The sequence below is a fragment of the Phytophthora infestans genome, genomic scaffold (genome assembly GCF_000142945.1).
Source record: "Phytophthora infestans T30-4 supercont1.30 genomic scaffold, whole genome shotgun sequence".
Taxonomy (NCBI): Eukaryota; Oomycota; class Peronosporomycetes; order Peronosporales; family Peronosporaceae; genus Phytophthora; species Phytophthora infestans.
The window spans coordinates 483,277-503,933 of NW_003303729.1; the positions used below are offsets into that span (position 1 = coordinate 483,277).

The window sequence follows — 20,657 nt, forward strand, 5'->3', positions numbered from 1 at the left end:
GATTGTTCTTCTGGTATTGTATTGAGGTACCATAGTGACATGGGCTCAACCTCTAGCCACATACCATACTGCAGCTCAGATCTTGACGGAAGCTGCAGGCTGCTGGTCAATGGAGCCAGGCATCACGAAGAGGTAGAGCATGTGGCTAGTAGAACAGGCCAGGCTTCTCGGAGAGCCCAGACAACTGAAAGCATCCAGGGTGTCACGGGTAGCGCACACATCCCTTATGCCACCGGACTGGCTACAGACACCGAATGTGCAGCTACTGCTACCGTTCTGGCCACTTCTGACTCCGGACACTCATATGATGATGAAATATATTATCCGATATACGACAAGTACTACCGTAGCAAGCAAGTGACTGTCACAGTTGACTATGAAGCTACAACAAAGACCTGGAGCGTGGCTCGTATCAATGATTGCCGTGATTGTCCTCGTGGTCCATATTATCATGCGCCGTGGCTGAGCCGTCTGCTTGTGAGCCGACGCTACTATCATCGCACATGGGAGCCTCGCCAGCAGTTGCTGGACGATGATTTCGCCGAGGAGTTGGACCTCGTGGATCGTTGGAAGGCTTTCGACGTGGAAATGCTCAATTGCTTCTGGCTTAAGACGAGCTCGACAAGCGAGCAGCTGGTGCTGATGCTCGAGTCTATTCATGCTCAGTGCATTAAAGCGTGCTGCCGAGCTTGCTGGACGACCAGACATCGTGACGGAAGATGATACTGGTACATTTGTTGTTGATGAACTCCAAGAGCGTCGAATAGACCCCACACGGGATACTTTCGTGGAAGGCAGTCCTTCGGCTCATGCGGATGCTGACCGTGCTTTTATTATCAATGCCATCGACAAAGACAGCCTCCCCATTACTGGATGCTGTGGATAACGTGTACTGGAGAAAGTGCCTCTCCACAGTGGACTTTACTTTGTTGCTGCGTACGATCTCAGACTCGTTGGATACGCCCTCGCTCTCAGTGTCTAAGGGAAGAAGGGCAAGATCTGGCGGATTTTCGACTCGAAGGGTTCCAAGCTAGTGTCGTTGGCGATGGATTAGATCACCTTCGTGACCTGCATTCGGCCTTTCATTGTCTACAAGAAGAAGTAGATGGACAGGAGTCGGTAGAGATTTTTGCGGGTTTGCCTTATCGATAATGAATGTTCCCAGCAAGAACCGATTGTGTCTGCATGGATGTAGAGTGTCATATGCCTATTAAAATTCAATACAAGATCAGGGAAACCTTAGTGAGGCAAAAACCATAGGGCGACCAAAATATAAACTCAATGAAAAAATATGAAAGGAACGCAATTTGAGTAGGGATGCCTCATGCATAAGTGAACTATACAGAATGGCTGATTGCACCTCAAGCGATTTTATCCTGAGCTTAGCTCTTAGTTCGCTGAGCTGATGTTTGCCTAGCGCTGTAGAAAAAACATATCAGCACGAGCTTCGATGAAATGCGTCGAAGAAGACTTTGCGCAAAAGCAAAGTCCCCGAGTGGGTAGCACTTTGTCAATCTTCGCGGTGCCTGTGCCATGCACAGACACGGTATTCTTGGTATTCGCCTCGTTTCCGGAGCGAGACGCTTGTCTTCGCGTCGTCACCGATGATACCACATCGATGTCAGTGTTCTTCTGCGGTTGTTTCGACGCAACCATAGATCTTCACTGTAATTAAGGAGGAAGCCACCGTTCCGAGGAGTGTGGATACCGCAAGACATTCACGTAAATCGGTGAAAGCCCTGTCGACGCATGCACCGAGTTGTTGATGGCAAACGCTGCCATCGTCAAGCAGTCGCTCCACTGTTGGAACGAGTGTGCGTGGCTCTTCAGTATGTCACCGAGCGCGCGATTTACGCGATCGGTCTGTCCGTCCGTCTGCGGGTGATCCGCAGTCGACATCGACAGTTGCGGTTCAAGACATGTAAACACTTCTTGTCAGAACCGCGCTGTGAAGCGTGGATCACAATCCAACACAATGTCGAGCGGCATTTCATGATGTCGGAACACCATGTCAAAAAACCGTTGTGTGGTCGGCACGGACGTGCTTTCAGCCGGTACTGCAGCAAGATGAACCATCCTGCTGAATCAGTCAACAAAGACCACAACGCCAGTTCTCCGCTTGTTGTCTGGCAGAAGACCGAAAAAAAAGTTCATAGAAATGGACTGCCAGCACTCCGACGGTGTCGGTAGTGATTGTAATGGAGCCTGCGAAAACGCAGCAGGCTTCATGCGTTGGCACACTGCGCACGCTACAGTGGTCTCGGTCATGACGGCTCGAGGGGTTTCTGAAAGCAAGCCGCCGACAGTCTTCTTCGCCTTGCCCCCAGCAGCATTCTTCCTTTTCCATCAACCCGAACCTTCACACCCTCTGGTCATCGCGCAGTCTGCCTCCGTGCCTAACTCGACACCAGAACCTTGGTCCTCCCTGTGATCTAGCACTCGCTTGGGTTTGCGCTCTCGGATCTTGGCTGCTGAGTCGAGCTTCCGTTTCTCCAGCCCTTTTGACGCTGGTGATGGCGTGCCCGGCACCGGTGCTGCTGATCGCACAGTCCTCGAGATCGCTACCATGGCCTGCCCGCATAGTCCGTCTTCCCAGACATCAAGACGGAATGAACTAAGCTGAAACAGCTAACTCGGGGCTTCCTCGGCTGACGACTCCAAAGTCTGAGGCGTGTGCAATGGGAATCTTTGGAGACCTGAAATATCAAATGCTTTAGGAATGTGCTAAAATATGCAAAAAGGCAGGGAGGCTGTCAATGTTTGCACCTTTACATAGTTGCACGCTGCACAGCTACCTCTGGAAGATGATGATCCGATACAAAAGGCCCTTTAAAGCTGTTAGTTAAGACGTCACTATGCTTTAGTCTGTACCAGTGTAGTTCAGTTAAAACCGGCCATCTTAAGTCTGCTGCAGTGGGCCAGCTCTAATCTACATCACTTCATCTTTTGAAGACTCCTCCAAGCTTATCTGCTCCCATTCTTCACTCTGATCTTGCAATTCGACCAACTTCTTGTGACACATGTGGGGAGTTTGCGATCGTCAATATTGCATTTGGGGGTGAGCGCAGTAAAATATGTTGAGCTTGCCCTAATCCGGTTATCCCCGTGCACGCTATTACCAGGAGGATCGGGCGGCAACAGGTTCCCCGGTAGTAGAGAGCTCCTGCAGCTGCTTCGCGCTGTAGTGTCTGCTCTATTTAAGCATGGAAATATGGCGAATAGTTGTAGCTAATTTTCGAGCTAGTGACGCCAAGTTTACTCGGATCGCTACTGGTAGTTTTGAAAAGTGTGTTCCCATAAACTGTGTGCAATGACTTGAAATATGTTTCGTTTCTCTTTACGTGCGGTTGTTGAAATCCGAGGGATCTGGCGCCAGGATTCAGGGGATGCCCCGACTAGCGTGAGGTCTCGGATGGCGTGCGTGGGTAAGGATAAGAAGGATAGATGGCCGAACGGTCACACACTAATCTCACTTTCCATTCACCTTCCTACTACGCACCTGCTACCTTTTAAAAGGTTTTAAGCCCAGGTGCCAACGGAGACCGGTCGCGCAAGGGCCATCTCCGTCGATGGAGATGGGAGCACCGCCGACGCTCGCGCAAGGTGAGGCGACAACCCGGATGTCGCCGCGGCGGCAAAACGGTCTATTTCTCTTTACATGCGGCTGTTGAAATCCGAGGGATCTGGCGCCCAGATTTAGGGGATGCGCCGACTAGCTTGAGGTCTCGGATGGCGTGCGTGGGTAAGAATAGATGGCCGAACGGTCACTCGCTAATCTCACTTTCCATTTTGCTTCCTACTACGCACTGATAGAGGTCACGGGTTTTAGGCAACGTTTGGCTTGTACGGAGCGAGGGGAAGAGCCACCACTCGGGGAGTAGACCGGAGCGAAGACACTTGAGGGGAAGAAGGAAGATCCCGAAGTGCTTGATTTATCGGAGCTTATACTGTCCTCACTACCTAGGTCATCCAATTAATTGGTGCATCCAATTACCTACACACGTCCGCAATCCTACTTGTCTAATCATCGATAGCGTAATCAACGTACCGTAATCATCGCGGGGGTCGTGTTGGACCGGTTTGGCTACCGGTATATGGGTACTTACCGTCTGAAACCGGTACCCTTCAATATGCCCCCTCAAAGCGAACACGCGTTGACTCCGAGCGCCGTCGTAAGGTCCTTGTGACGTGGCCCCGGAAGCGTCTTCGTTATGATGTCCGCCAGCATCACAGAGGTCTCGCAGTACTCCAGTTTGACCTCACCGCGCTTGACGTCATCACGAATGTGATGGTACTTGATGTCGATGTGCTTGGCCCGACCATGGTTCACTGGGTTCTTGGTCATCTTGATGCATGACTGGTTGTCTTCGAGGGTCTTGAGCTCTGGTCCCGACTCCCCTGCTGCCGTCAAAATCTCGCAAAGTAGCGGTGAACCCACTTGGGTTCCTTGAATAGCTAAACTTAGCGCGATGTATTCTGCCTCGCTTGTTGACAACGACACACTTGACTGCTTTTTGCTCCCCCAACCTACGGGTGCGCTCATCAAAAGAAACGTGTAGCCCGAAGTTGACTTGCATGGGAGTGGTCGCCAGCCCAGCCTGCGTCAGAGTACCCGCGGAAATCCACTTTGTCACCAGGCTTGAAGCAGATTCCATGCTACTTAGCTCCTTGTAGAAAGCAAAAGATGCGCTTCACAGCAGCCCAATGCTCGACTTGTGGGTTCTCCATGAAGCATTCCACGGCAACGGCAATGTCCGGTCGTGTCGCGGTCATCAAGTGCATGAGTGCGCCTACAGCCTCGCGGAACGGAGCGTTCACCTTGGTCGATGCACTGCTTGGAACTAGTCGAGAGCTCAAATCAGCTGGACTCACCACCGCCTTGCACTCATCCATACCAAAACGCTAAAGGATATTGTCGACATGTCGGCGCTGGAAAATCGTCACGCTCCCGTCAGCGTTGTACACCAACTCGATTCCCAGTACGAACGCACACTTGCCACTGTCGGTCATCTCGAAGCGCTTCTTGTGATCGCTCTTGGTGGTTGCAATTAGCTCGGCCGAGCTACCAGTCACCAAAACGTCATCTACGTAGACCAGCAGAAGCACACAGTGACCATCCACAATCTTGATGCAGAGACACGGGTCGTATGCTGAAACTTGAAAGCCGATGGAGCACACGTAGTCGTCGAAGGTCTCGTTCCACACGCGCGATGCTTGCTTGAGACCGTAGATCGTATTCATCAGCTCCAGGCAGTCGAAATCATCATCAAGTTCGACACCTTCTGGCACCATGCAGAAGACCACCTCCTTCATTATGTCATACAGGAATGCTGTCACCACGTTCAGCTGGTCCAGGGGCCAGCCGAGGTACACGACCAAAGCAATGATCATGCGCAGCGTCACATACTTCACCACGGGCAAAAACGTTTCCGTGTAGTCAATGCCGTACTTCTGCTTGAAGCCTTTTGCCACAAGGCGCGCCTTGTACTTCGCGATTGAACCATCCGCTTTGCGCTTGACCTTGAACAACCACTTCGTACCGATGGCCCGCTGACCGTTCGGTAACTTGGCAGCTCGAAACACACCGCGAAGTCGCATCGACTTAAGTTCGGCACGGATGGCCTTGCGCCAATGCACTTGATTAGGCCTGATCACCGCTTCTTGGAACGTTGCCGGCTCAGCGAAATCACCAGCTTCCACTGCGCTGGCACATGCTCGCCAAAATACAGGCGGAGTTCCGTCATCGTCGTCTTGATCCTCGACATCTTTTTCTTCTTCATCGGCCACATCACAGTCATTTCGCACACCTGATCGGCGCTTTGTTTGACGCTCAAACGAGGTTTCTGGAGCAATAACTTTTTCCAAACCGGCAGCCTGCTGTGCAGCGCGCGATCTCGTACTCATGCCGTGAACGTTACTTTGTGCGGGACTTGCGTTTCCCCGCCTGCTTGAATTCCGTTGGGCCCGCAGTTTCGGTATCGTTGATACTGAGAGAGTCGAGGTCGAGATCAGAATCTGCGTCGTCGTCGCTTGGACTAGCCGTCGAAATCCCAAAGTTTGATTCGTCGAAATTGACATCGCAACTGATTACCACCTGCCCCGCCTCGACGTCATAAGCTCGATACGCCTTTGACACTTCTTCATTACCCATGAACAACCCTTTTCGAGCCTTGGAATCCCACTTGAGTCTCTTTTCCCTCGGAGTTAGGACGTACGTCCGACAACCAAACGCACGCATGTGCTTTACACTAGGCTTGAACTTGTACACGATCTCATATGGAGTCTTGTTTTCGATCTTTGGTGACCGTAGGTGGCTCTTAGTGTAGATAGCGGACATCGCCGATTCGCCCCCGAAACACTTCTCCAACTTAGCATGGTGCAACATGCTGCTACCAATCGTGACGATAGTCCTGATAGCTCGTTCTGTAGTGCCGTTCGTCTGGTGCGCGTACGGAGCCGTGGTCTGCTGTTTGATGCCTCGATCTTCGTAGAACATCTTGAGTGAGCTTGTCGCGAGCTCACGAGCTCCGTCATGGCGTACGAGCTTGACCCGCTTGCCGAATTGCGTCTGTACCTTCGTGATATAGCTCTTGAGGCATTCTTCGGCGTCCGACTTGACTCGTAAGCAGAAACCCTTCTTGCATCCACTGACTTCGTCAACGATGAGCAGCAAGTACTTGCCCCCCCCCCAACGATTACTCTACCATGGGGTTGCAGATGTCGAAATAAAGCAACTCGAACGTGCCGTTGCTGCGTTTGTCGCGGTTACTGGGGAAAGGCTTCTGGGTCATTTTTCCTTGCTGACACCCGTGGCAGACACTTTCCCCACTTGAGTTCAAAGGTGCCTTGGCATCCTTGATCATGCCGTTGTTGACCATCTTGCGTAGCACGTCGATAGGGTCATGGCCCATGCGCGCGTGCAAGTCAGCATTCGACTTCGAAGTCACTGCGTTTACCGAGCATAGTGGTGTGCACAGTCAGTAAAGACCATCCACGAGATCTGCTGTAGCCATCACTTCCTTCGAATCCTTGCGCGCAACGTGCATGGTTTCACCGTCGAACACCACTTGAAATTTGCCGCTTTTGTTGATCTGTGGCACCGATTAAAAGTTCTTCTTCATCTTCGGCACGAAGAGTACGTTGTTGATCTCGATCTCGCGCTCATCGCCGTTGGGCAGATCCACACGCTCGATGATGGTCCCCACACCCTTGATAGCAACGTTAGTGCCATCAGCGACCTTCAGCTCGCCTTCATCTCGTTCGTTCAGCATGACAAACTTAATCTTGTCATTGCAGATATGGTGTGTCGCACCGCTGTCGACTGCCCACATCCCAGGCATACTCTTACTACACATTCCAACGAAACCGCAAACGCCACGCGGTCATAGCCGTGGTCAAAGTCGTCGTTTCGCAACTGGAGATTGTTGGCCTCGCGTCCACAGCTGTTGCCGCCGCGTCGGCCTCCTCGATTCTCATCATTCTGCTTGGTCCAGCACTTCTCAATCACGTGTCCCAATTTCCCGTAGTAATTACACTGGCGAGACCCCCGCTCGGAACTGAACGCCTTCGCCGCGTCTTCAGTCTTCACCGCGGAGGTCTTCTCGCCTTGTCTCTTTGATATGCTCGTTCGTGAGCACCTTCACAACGTCTTGCATCTTCAGCTCAGCAGTACTCATCTCCAGGTGTAGCACGACGCTCTCGTAGCTCTTGGAAAGACTGCGCAACAAGCAGATCGCAGCGTCCTCGGCCTCTATCTTGGCGCCGATGCTACTAAGCTTGGTGCTGATATTGAGAACTTCATTGCAGTGATGCAACACATTCGCACCTTCAGACATCTCCATGCTGAAGAGCTGTCGCTTCAGGTAAATACGACCAGCCTTCTGCAATCCACCGTACAACGTTTTCAAGCGCGCCCACGCGGTCCACGCTTACTCGCAGTTGTCGACCGCGTGGTGGTAGTCCGCATCCATGTGCAGCAGCATCAATCCGAACGCGATGCTGCTCCACTTAACATACTCGTCCTTCGCACGAGGGTCCGTGAAGCTTGGAGTCGTCTCTCAGTTCACGACATGCCATTCTGACTTGGTCAGGAGCACACTACACATGTAGCGGCTCCACGTTGCGTAGCTGTCACCGTTGAACTTGTCGATGGACACCTTAGTTGAAACGTCTTACGCAGAGGACATGTTACTTGGGCTCATAACCTGATAGAGGTCACGTGTTTTAGGCAACGTTTGGCTTGTACGGAGCGAGGGGAAGAGCCACCACTCGGGGAGTAGACCGGAGCGAAGACACTTGAGGGGAAGAAGGAAGATCCCGAAGTGCTTGATTTATCGGAGCTTATACTGTCCTCACTACCTAGGTCATCCAATTAATTGGTGCATCCAATCACCAACACACGTCCGCAATCCTACTTGTCTAATCATCGATAGCGTAATCAACGTACCGTAATCATCGCGGGGTCGTGTTGGACCGGTTTGGCTACCGGTATATGGGTACCTACCGTCTGAAACCGGTACCCTTCAATATGCCCCCTCAAAGCGAACACGCGTTGACTCCGAGCGCCGTCGTAAGGTCCTTGTGACGTGGCCCCGGAAGCGTCTTCGTTATGATGTCCGCCAGCATCACAGAGGTCTCGCAGTACTCCAGTTTGACCTCACCGCGCTTGACGTCATCACGAATGTGATGGTACTTGATGTCGATGTGCTTGGCCCGACCATGGTTCACTGGGTTCTTGGTCATCTTGATGCATGACTGGTTGTCTTCGAGGGTCTTGAGCTCTGGTCCCGACTCCCCTGCTGCCGTCAAAATCTCGCAAAGTAGCGGTGAACCCACTTGTCTTCTTGAATAGCTAAACTTAGCGCGATGTATTCTGCCTCGCTTGTTGACAACGACACACTTGACTGCTTTTTGCTCCCCCAACCTACGGGTGCGCTCATCAAAAGAAACGTGTAGCCCAAGGTTGACTTGCATCGGAGTGGTCGCCAGCCCAGCCTGCGTCAGAGTACCCGCGGAAATCCACTTTGTCACCAGGCTTGAAGCAGATTCCATGCTACTTAGCTCCTTGTAGAAAGCAAAAGATGCGCTTCACAGCAGCCCAATGCTCGACTTGTGGGTTCTCCATGAAGCGATAAACGTATTCCACGGCAAAGGCAATGTCCGGTCGTGTCGCGGTCATCAAGTGCATGAGTGCGCCTACAGCCTCGCGGAACGGAGCGTTCACCTTGGTCGATGCACTGCTTGGAACTAGTCGAGAGCTCAAATCAGCTGGACTCACCACCGCCTTGCACTCATCCATACCCAAAACGCTAAAGGATATTGTCGACATGTCGGCGCTGGAAAATCGTCACGCTCCCGTCAGCGTTGTACACCAACTCGATTCCCAGTACGAACGCACACTTGCCACTGTCGGTCATCTCGAAGCGCTTCTTGTGATCGCTCTTGGTGGTTGCAATTAGCTCGGCCGAGCTACCAGTCACCAAAACGTCATCTACGTAGACCAGCAGAAGCACACAGTGACCATCCACAATCTTGATGCAGAGACACGGGTCGTATGCTGAAACTTGAAAGCCGATGGAGCACACGTAGTCGTCGAAGGTCTCGTTCCACACGCGCGATGCTTGCTTGAGACCGTAGATCGTATTCATCAGCTCCAGGCAGTCGAAATCATCATCAAGTTCGACACCTTCTGGCACCATGCAGAAGACCACCTCCTTCATTATGTCATACAGGAATGCTGTCACCACGTTCAGCTGGTCCAGGGGGCAGCCGAGGTACACGACCAAAGCAATGATCATGCGCAGCGTCACATACTTCACCACGGGCGAAAACGTTTCCGTGTAGTCAATGCCGTACTTCTGCTTGAAGCCTTTTGCCACAAGGCGCGCCTTGTACTTCGCGATTGAACCATCCGCTTTGCGCTTGACCTTGAACAACCACTTCGTACCGATGGCCCGCTGACCGTTCGGTAACTTGGCAGCTCGAAACACACCGCAAAGTCGCATCGACTTAAGTTCGGCACGGATGGCCTTGCGCCAATGCACTTGATTAGGCCCGATCACCGCTTCTTGGAACGTTGCCGGCTCAGCGAAATCACCAGCTTCCACTGCGCTGGCACATGCTCGCCAAAATACAGGCGGAGTTCCGTCATCGTCGTCTTGATCCTCGACATCTTTTTCTTCTTCATCGGCCACATCACAGTCATTTCGCACACCTGATCGGCGCTTTGTTTGACGCTCAAACGAGGTTTCTGGAGCAATAACTTTTTCCAAACCGGCAGCCTGCTGTGCAGCGCGCGATCTCGTACTCATGCCGTGAACGTTACTTTGTGCGGGACTTGCGTTTCCCCGCCTGCTTGAATTCCGTTGGGCCCGCAGTTTCGGTATCGTTGATACTGAGAGAGTCGAGGTCGAGATCAGAATCTGCGTCGTCGTCGCTTGGACTAGCCGTCGAAATCCCAAAGTTTGATTCGTCGAAATTGACATCGCAACTGATTACCACCTGCCCCGCCTCGACGTCATAAGCTCGATACGCCTTTGACACTTCTTCATTACCCATGAACAACCCTTTTCGAGCCTTGGAATCCCACTTGAGTCTCTTTTCCCTCGGAGTTAGGACGTACGTCCGACAACCAAACGCACGCATGTGCTTTACACTAGGCTTGAACTTGTACACGATCTCATATGGAGTCTTGTTTTCGATCTTTGGTGACCGTAGGTGGCTCTTAGTGTAGATAGCGGCCATCGCCGATTCGCCCCCGAAACACTTCTCCAACTTAGCATGGTGCAACATGCTGCTACCAATCGTGACGATAGTCCTGATAGCTCGTTCTGTAGTGCCGTTCGTCTGGTGCGCGTACGGAGCCGTGGTCTGCTGTTTGATGCCTCGATCTTCGTAGAACATCTTGAGTGAGCTTGTCGCGAGCTCACGAGCTCCGTCATGGCGTACGAACTTGACCCGCTTGCCGAATTGCGTCTGTACCTTCGTGATATAGCTCTTGAGGCATTCTTCGGCGTCCGACTTGACTCGTAAGCAGAAACCCTTCTTGCATCCACTGACTTCGTCAACGATGAGCAGCAAGTACTTGCCCCCCCCCAACGATTACTCTACCATGGGGTTGCAGATGTCGAAATAAAGCAACTCGAACGTGCCGTTGCTGCGTTTGTCGCGGTTACTGGGGAAAGGCTTCTGGGTCATTTTTCCTTGCTGACACCCGTGGCAGACACTTTCCCCACTTGAGATCAAAGGTGCCTTGGCATCCTTGATCATGCCGTTGTTGACCATCTTGCGTAGCACGTCGATAGGGGCATGGCCCATGCGCGCGTGCAAGTCAACATTCGACTTCGAAGTCACTGCGTTTACCGAGCATAGTGGTGTGCACAGTCAGTAAAGACCATCCACGAGATCTGCTGTAGCCATCACTTCCTTCGAATCCTTGCGCGCAACGTGCATGGTTTCACCGTCGAACACCACTTGAAATTTGCCGCTTTTGTTGATCTGTGGCACCGATTAAAAGTTCTTCTTCATCTTCGGCACGAAGAGTACGTTGTTGATCTCGATCTCGCGCTCATCGCCGTTGGGCAGAGCCACACGCTCGATGATGGTCCCCACACCCTTGATAGCAACGTTAGTGCCATCAGCGACCTTCAGCTCGCCTTCATCTCGTTCGTTCAGCATGACAAACTTAATCTTGTCATTGCAGATATGGTGTGTCGCACCGCTGTCGACTGCCCACATCCCAGGCATACTCTTACTACACATTCCAACGAAACCGCAAACGCCACGCGGTCATAGCCGTGGTCAAAGTCGTCGTTTCGCAACTGGAGATTGTTGGCCTCGCGTCCACAGCTGTTGCCGCCGCGTCGGCCTCCTCGATTCTCATCATTCTGCTTGGTCCAGCACTTCTCAATCACGTGTCCCAATTTCCCGTAGTAATTACACTGGCGAGACCCCCGCTCGGAACTGAACGCCTTCGCCGCGTCTTCAGTCTTCACCGCGGAGGTCTTCTCGCCTTGTCTCTTTGATATGCTCGTTCGTGAGCACCTTCACAACGTCTTGCATCTTCAGCTCAGCAGTACTCATCTCCAGGTGTAGCACGACGCTCTCGTAGCTCTTGGAAAGACTGCGCAACAAGCAGATCGCAGCGTCCTCGGCCTCTATCTTGGCGCCGATGCTACTAAGCTTGGCGCTGATAATGAGAACTTCATTGCAGTGATGCAACACATTCGCACCTTCAGACATCTCCATGCTGAAGAGCTGTCGCTTCAGGTAAATACGACCAGCCTTCTGCAATCCACCGTACAACGTTTTCAAGCGCGCCCACGCGGTCCACGCTTACTCGCAGTTGTCGACCGCGTGGTGGTAGTCCGCATCCATGTGCAGCAGCATCAATCCGAACGCGATGCTGCTCCACTTAACATACTCGTCCTTCGCACGAGGGTCCGTGAAGCTTGGAGTCGTCTCTCGGTTCACGACATGCCATTCTGACTTGGTCAGGAGCACACTACACATGTAGCGGCTCCACGTTGCGTAGCTGTCACCGTTGAACTTGTCGATGAACACCTTAGTTGAAACGTCTTACGCAGAGGACATGTTACTTGGGCTCATAACCTGATAGAGGTCACGTGTTTTAGGCAACGTTTGGCTTGTACGGAGCGAGGGGAAGAGCCACCACTCGGGGAGTAGACCGGAGCGAAGACACTTGAGGGGAAGAAGGAAGATCCCGAAGTGCTTGATTTATCGGAGCTTATACTGTCCTCACTACCTAGGTCATCCAATCAATTGGCGCATCCAATCACCAACACTCGTCCAATAATCCTACTCGTCTAATCATCGATAGCGTAATCAACGTACCGTAATCATCGCGGGATCGTGTTGGACCGGTTTGGCTACCGGTTTATGGGTACTTACCGTCTGAAACCGGTACCCCTCAATACGCACCTGCTACCTTTTAAAGGTTTTGAGCCCCGATGCCAACGGAGTCCGACCGCGCAAGGGAAGACGGCAACCCGGATGTCGCCGCGGCGGCACCCACGAACGGGACGAGGCATCGAAGCTGCTAAGGCTGCTCCGCGTCGTCGCCGACCGGCTGGACAAGCTGCAGGAGTCCCAGGTGAAGCTCGAGAAGCGCGTGGAGACGCCCAAGCAAGACCCCAAGTCCATGGTGAACACGAGCCTCTTCGCGTCGACCCTGGGACGCGGGTCGAGGATGCACATCGACTCGTTGAGCGGCACACCGCAGACGCAGGCCCCTCGCCGGCCGGCAGTGCACCCGCCGTATTTCGGGCTGCGCCACGCAGACGTCGGGGTCCACGAGACGGGCATGTCGGAGCTGCAGAGGCTCGATGCGGCGGAGCACGCCGCTTAGGCTAACCAAGAGGCATAGCAACCACCTGCGACGCCGGTACCAGCTCAAACACAAGCCACTCCTGCGCAGTACCAGCCGCAGAACCAGGGCGAGGCGTTTCGATACCCAGAGGTCCCGCTAGAAGAAGCTTGCGATCCGCCCGTTTGACGGCAAGGAGCTGTACGTCGGGCTGGGCTCCGGCTTTCTGGACTGGGGGCAGAGGGTTTAAGCGGCAGGTGGCGTTCGGGCTGTCGGCGTGCGGCTTCGCGTGGTCGGAGGACGTGAAAGTAGACCTTCTCGGCCACTACCTGTCGGACACGGCCGAGAGGTACAACAACAAGCAGGTGGACACGTGGTGGAACCAGTTGCCCACGTTGCGGTTCGCCATGGAGTGGATGTTGGACGCGTTCAAGACAAACTTTACGCCCGCCCAAGCCATAAAGTTGTTCACGGCGCCGAAGGACATCAATCGATCGTGGTCCGAGCACTACATGTACCTCGTGGCCATCTCCGAGGCCACGGGAAGCGGCGCTGACTACCTGGTACTGAGCAACATCGTCCAGTACGCCTCCGCGGAGCTACGCACGGTGTTAATGGCCAAGGTGGACCAGTCGCGTACCTATTTCCTGCAGTACGTTGAGGAGCTCGCACACTTTCTGCAGTCGTGGGAGACCGTCGCGACTAAGCAGAAGTCGCTGGGCCGCGAGACGGTCAGTAGTGATGGACCACACCAATCAGCTCAAGGAGACGTGGAGCTGCCACAAGTGCGGCCGTGTCGGACATCTACGTGCGGCGTGTCCAGACCTCAAGAAGCCAGGGGACGTCACGCTGGCCTTCGGCGAGCACACCGGCGGCACCACCGACCTGTGGATCCTGAACAGTGGTTCTAGCCGTCACCTCGTGAGCGACAAGTCGCTTCTCGGTGACGTGGAGGAGTGCAGCGACGAGTGCGTGCAACCCAACGGCGAGCCGTTGCACATCACCAAGCGCGGCAAGGTGATGCTGCGTGTCACGGCGTGTGGTGAGGAGCAAATGGTGGAGCTCACTAACGTCTACTTTGCGAAGGGTGTGGTGCACAGCCTGATCTCCTACGGAATGATCGACAAGCGAGGCTTCGAGCTGACCTAGCGTGACGACAACGCGTCGTAGCGGCCAAGGACAACGGACGCGTGGCGTTTGACGTTTGACGTCGAGATGCGGAGCAACGTCTTGGTCGTGCCCGCCGTGGTGTAGCCGAAGCGCGAGCTGCCATCGGACGTTATCATGGCTGCGTTAAACCAGGAGCTCGCGGAGTTTGCAGAGGTGTCGGGGGACGTGCAGCAGGGCACACTGCTGGATTTCCACAAGCGTCTGGCCCACCTCAACTACGACGCGGGAAAGCTGCTCGCCAAGGATCCAAGCTCGGGCATCCATCTGACCGACCACAAGCACGTCTCACGTGCGCAAGCAGACGAAGAACCGTCGGTCCAAGAAGGACGCTGGTGCACACTCGCCCTGGGTGGGGTCATCTGCTCCGACTTGAAGGGGCCGATGATCCCCAAAGATCGGCTGGGCAACCGCTACATGATCAACTTCATCGACGTCAAGTCCAACTACTGCCGCGTGTTCCTGGCGCGTACCAAGGACGCAGCGGCCAAGTTCGTCGAACACTTCCTCGTCTACTTCGAGAAGGAGCTCAACTGCAAGATCCACGTTCTCCGCACCAACTCCCGGGGTGAGTACGAGAACGTGAACTTGTTCTGCAAGCGAACGGGCGTGACCAGGCAGCAGTCAAGCAACGGCAAGGTGAGCACATGCACCGCACCATCATGAACAGGGCGCGGTGCATGATCTTCTCCTGCGGGCTCCCGCTGAGGTTCTGGGGTGACGCGGTTCAGTACGCCACGTACATCCTGAGCCGCGCCCCGGCCAACTCCAATCCAGGGCGTGCGTCACCGCTGAAGGTCCTGACGAGCAAGACACCGCCGCTCGGCGAGAACGTGGTGTTCGGGTCGCTGTGAGCTGTGTACCGGGGCCCACGCAAGAAGAGCTTCGCGGCAGCGCGCGCAGACCGCCATAACTGTGGGCATCGGCGAGGAGACCAAGGGCTACCGGGTCTACTTGCCCAAGGACCGCGTGGTGGTCACGACGCAGCACGCCAAAATCATTGAGACGCTCGACAAGGAGCAGAACCTACGGGTGCAGCGGCTGCACCATCAGGCCGGCGAGACGCTCGAGGGCGACGAGCCGGCGGACAAACGAGCTCAAGCGCCGGCGGCAGGGGCTACGACCGCAAAGGGCAAGAAGAAGCGCACGTCGACCAATAAGAAGAAGTCGTGATCGTGCGAGCGCCACGTGACGCGCTCCGTCGCCAAGAACGCCGGAGTCGCGGCGAACGAGACCGCGCCGTCGCAGGAGGCTACGCGCAACGTCGTGAACAGCGTGGTCGAGTTCGACCCGAAGTCGTACCAGGAGGCAATGCGCAGCAAGCACAAGGACAAGTGCCTTGCTGCGATGACCGACGAGCTGCACGCGTTCTAGGACAATGGCGCCTCGTGTGCAAGCCTGAGGGCTGCCACGTGCTAAATACCAAGTGGGTCTTCAAGACCAAGGTGGAAGCAGAGGGTGTCATCGGGTGACTGAAGGCTCGCCTCGTCGCCTGCGGGAACGAACAGGAGTTCGAAATCGACTTCAGCGTGACATTCTCCGCTGTCATCGAGATGAGCAGCGTGAAGCTGATCTTCGTGCTCGCCAGGAAGTAACGCGTCCCCGCGAAGCATGGCGACATGCCCAAAACCTACGTGAAGGCGGTGAAGGGGTCTGTGCTGGACATATACCTGCGCATACCGCGCGGAATGGTGATCCCGAAGGAGCTGACGCGCTTACTTGGCGTGTCCAGCGACAACGAGCTGGTGCTGGAGTTGAAGAAGGCGTTGTACGGCCTCAAGCAAGCCGAACAACGCTGGAATCAGCTCCTTCACCAGACGCCGATAGGCATCGGCTTCTCGCAGAGTCTCACGGACATGTGCGTCTACTATAGATCCTGCGAAGGCACCCTGCTGGTGTCGGCGTGTATGTCGACGACCTCCTGGTCACGAGCACGCAGCAGAAGGCCGTCGACGCTTTCTTCGGCTAACTCAGCGTGCTCGCGATCAAGACCTTGGGCCCCGCCAACAAATCCTGGGTATGCATGTGATCTACGACGTTGAGGCACGCTATGATCTGGACCAAGAGCTCGCGATCGAGGAAATGCTGCGTGAACACGGCATGGCGTCCGTGCACGACGTGCGCACGCCCATTGAGGCGGAGTCCAACGAAGTCGACGAGACCGCGGACGTACTGCTGCCTCTCACCGGTGGCGACAACGAGATCACGATCCGCACATTTTAATCCCTCGTGGGCAGCTTCATGTGGGTGGCGCGGTGCACGCGCCTTGACATCGCGTACGCGGTCCACAAAGTGTCACACCGCACAAACAGTCCCACGATGTCAGACCGGAAGCTTGGGAAGCGGATCGCGCGTTATTTCGCGGGCTCAAAGACATTGCGGATGAGAAGAAGGGCAACTGCCCGTTGGGGGAGTCGCTGAAGTGTCGGGTACAGCAAGTGGATTTCGCTGCCGACAGTCCGACAGGAAGTCCGTCGCGGGCGGACTGTTCTCTGTCGACGGTTGGTCCGTGTCCTGCCGAAAGCAGACTGGAGTCAGCCTTTCCACCATGGAAGCGGAGTATACGGCAGCGTCGGTGATGGCCGCCAAGTTGCTGGGGATGCGCGATTTGCTCGGTGAGTGGGCGTCGCGTACAACAGCCCGATGTCGCTGCGTGCCGACAGCCAGGCTGCGCTCAACCTGCGCAGCAAAAGCCAGGGAGGCTGCAAGGGCTACGCCCAAATACATTACCCAGGACTCTCGTTAATTAACCGTTCTACAATGCAGGGCATTTCTATCAATACGTTTGAAATGAAATGACATGACATGGCAATTTGTATAGCGAAAGATACTCACGATATCAAATGAAATATTTGGTCGTAGACAAAGGGAGACATCTAATGAGAGGTTTCCCGTTTCGTAGAGCTGGCTGGTATAATTCGCAAAATCAAGATGTCGTTATCGTCCTAAAATGCTAACGCGAACTCGATAAACAATGCGTCTACTCTTTAAAAAAATGCTCTAGTGTGCGCCTTGCAGTTCATCCAGCACGCTCATAACATGCACAAGGTCGTCTCTATCGATCACCTTGGAGAGGAACTCCGTGACCTGGGAGATGGAGAAGCCCGAAAAGGTATGCATCAGTAACTTCTTCATGGCATCGATCTCCTCCTGTGTTGATGTCTCGTACACATCTCGTTGCTGCCACTTGGAAAGCTCCACAACGTGCTTAATGAGGAAAGCCAAGCACCCCGCCTCCATCTTCACCTTATCACTCTCACACAATAGTGAAGCCATGTCCACGATCACTCCATTCCCGCTGCGTGGACGAGAGGTGTCTGTCTCCACTGACGAATCTTCACACGTGTAGCTGTTGGTCAGGAAGAACAAGACGTGTTCGTCGTTCAGAGCGCATGGTGCATCCATCAGTTCACGCAGAAGTTGCAGCGCTTGTTGGCCATTATTTGCTGCACAAAACGCAGCTACAGCGTCTTCAGAGAGCTCACTGGGTAGGTCTTGGACGATTCTTTTCAATAGATTACGCACACGCGAAGCATCCGGGAAGTTACCCAGCGCAGTAAACAGCGTGTGTAGCAACCGTGGTGTGAGTTCACAACAGTCTTGCGCACTGTTTCCGTCGTCTTGAGTCGCTGCTGACATTGCGTCTTCCACGTAAGCAAGCGCACGAGTTACATGCTCCGAATCCTGACTAAGTAGCAGATAGTTCTGCAGACAGACCGTGTCTGGACTCATCCCACGACTCTCCATAATGTCCAGCACTGCTCGTCCAAGTTCGGCTGCGTACTCCCTTCTGTTGTCTATATTCAGGACACAGTTGATCGCATTTCCGTCAAGTCTTTGCTTCAAAAACCCCGTGATAGTGTCCAAGTACTGCACGTCCTCACAATCCACGCCCAGACTACCCAACTGGCGTAGCAACACGCCGAAGATATGCAACGTCGGTTTCACCTTAGCGTCTTCCATTCTGCACCACCACAAGTGGAAGTTCTCCTGGTCTTCTCGACTGGCATACAGACGCAACATCAGAGCGAACGTCATGGAGTTGGGTACAATGTTTAGCTGCTGCATCCCGTCGGCCACAATTTGCTCAGCTAGAGTGTTGTCGTTCTCATCCACAGCGCGTTTCAGGACGGCGTTCTGTACTCGCGGGTTCAAACACGCGTTCGTCTTGGTTCGATGTAGCGACGGAATCGTCTTGAACGCCTTCCATAGTGTGATTGGCGGGATGCTCGTTAACATGTCTGCTAGACGCTCGCCTGTCACCATGGAAATCGGAACACGCTGCTCTATGATCGTGTCGTACAGCATTGCTGCACGCTGGGTTTGCTCACCAAACATGCAGGCCAGTATGGCGTAATCCCACAACATTGGGAAGTTCTCCAACACCCGTTTCTCTTGCATTTCTGGCGTCTGTTGTTGGAAAAGATGGTCGAATAACATCAACGCATGGCGCCATTGATCTTGGCGAATGTATGCGAGCATCGCTTCGCCATACACGTGCAGATTAGGATCCATACCCTTGATTTTCATGGACGTGAAGACACGGAGCATCTCCTCTGCCCGACTGAGGCGTCCATACGCTACAGCAACCAGCGCCTGGATACGAACGTCAGACTCGAGTGGGAGATCCTTGAATAGAGGAGCATCGTTCTGCACGATCGCGTATCTTCTCAGCACTTCTTCCCACTGTTTCGCACGACTTGGAACCAGCAAATACCCGTGGACGACGTCTAATGTAGGAGCACACTTGTCGCGCTGTAATTCGTTGATAAAAACTTCTGATTGCTCTACGCGAGTGCCACAGGAGCACATTAACGCTGCATAAGACGTGGCGTCAGGTATAACGCTACGTCCACGCATATCTGAGAACACTGAGAGTGCGTCGTCCAGTAGAGAGATCTGGCCAAAGTTCCTGAGAGCAGCGTTGTATACTGTCAAGGGAATATCAATGTCGTGTGTCTGCATCTCGTCCAATAACCGATAAATATCGTCCGTGTATCTGTTAGATGGCGCCGCTTCTGGTGGAGGCGCGTTGATGTTAACAAACTGTTGCAATAAAACACGCGCCTTATGCCATTGTCGCTTGACAGCACAGAGATGGATGAGTCGCGAATAGCGCTCCTTCGAGACGGGATAATGTCTGGCCAACAGCTCGTCGCGAAAGAAAAGCGCTTGTGGTAGTGACTGGGCGTTTATTGACGCGTGGAAGAGATCAATCACGATCTCCTGCTTCTCGTCCTCGTCGAGTTCGTCGTCATATGCCCGCAAAAAGGCATCGAGAAGTACACGCGTCGCTGTGGCTTCTTTGATGTCGATACAGAGTCGGATCGACGCCACATGCAGCTCTGGAGATGCCTCTAACCCGTACGTCCGCATCTCTTCCAGTAAATGCTTTGCTCTCATCCATTTCTTAGCTACATGACACGACGCAATCGCGTTTTCGTAGATATCTTGCGACGGATGCATGATCTCTACTGCCTGGTGCATAAAGTCGATGATTTGCAGTGCTGTGCGCCATTGGCCCAGCTGCGCACAAGCTGCGGCCGAGTATTCGAGTGTGATGGGGGAAGGCGACACGCCGGCGTCACGTAGACACGTGTACACTTGCATGACGAACTGTGGGTCCTCTGTGGCGTCGGCGACCATCACCATCACGGTGGCGTCTTGGCCGAGCATGGCCGGGTCTACGTATTGCTGCATCCATCCGGTTACGATCTCCTTAGCTCGCTCCATTGTTGGTCCCGAGGTCACCGGCTCGGCCAGGAAGCTCTTGAGCTCATCGTACTCGTCTTGAGGCACAGGCGGACAGCTGGAGATGACCTGGGAGAAGCTGCGGGGCTGCAGTGCACGACTAGAGAGCGGAGACTGGCGTTGATACTGAGCTAGTGAAGAAGTGGACGTAGCGAAGCTTCTTCTGGACAATACACGACGAGCAACACCGCGTCGTGACGACAGCGTAGTGGCCGATGTGGCGCTTCCATTGTGGACACTGGACGCACGCAGAGACAGCTGCAATAGCCGTCGAGGCACGCGCTGGTCACGACTCAGCATGAGGTCGCACCTTAAGAAGGTTTGCAGCCTCAAAAAAATTATAACTGAAGTGGTAAACACCAAAGCTTAGCTGAATTATGTGGACCACAGAATTTCGGTGTCGCTTCAACTGAAA

At 54.0% G+C, this 20,657-nt stretch overlaps 2 protein-coding genes across 2 annotated transcripts; one reads left to right on the top strand and one right to left on the bottom strand.

The window, feature by feature from the left end:
• Positions 1-13,159: 13,159 nt before the first annotated feature.
• PITG_13764 (uncharacterized protein) lies at positions 13,160-13,939 on the top strand (the record flags this gene model as incomplete). The annotated part of the gene is made up of 5 exons (XM_002899413.1): positions 13,160-13,200; positions 13,266-13,323; positions 13,488-13,568; positions 13,624-13,838; positions 13,924-13,939. The coding sequence occupies 5 exons, from the start codon at positions 13,160-13,162 to the stop codon at positions 13,937-13,939; spliced, it is 411 nt and encodes a 136-aa protein (XP_002899459.1).
• Positions 13,940-17,491: 3,552 nt separating this feature from the next.
• On the bottom strand, positions 17,492-20,542 carry PITG_13765 (uncharacterized protein; the record flags this gene model as incomplete). Its single annotated transcript, XM_002899414.1, has 3 exons — positions 17,492-18,274; positions 18,368-20,342; positions 20,442-20,542. 3 exons carry the CDS (start codon positions 20,540-20,542, stop codon positions 17,492-17,494), a joined length of 2,859 nt encoding a protein of 952 aa, XP_002899460.1.
• Between the last annotated feature and the right edge of the window lie 115 nt (positions 20,543-20,657).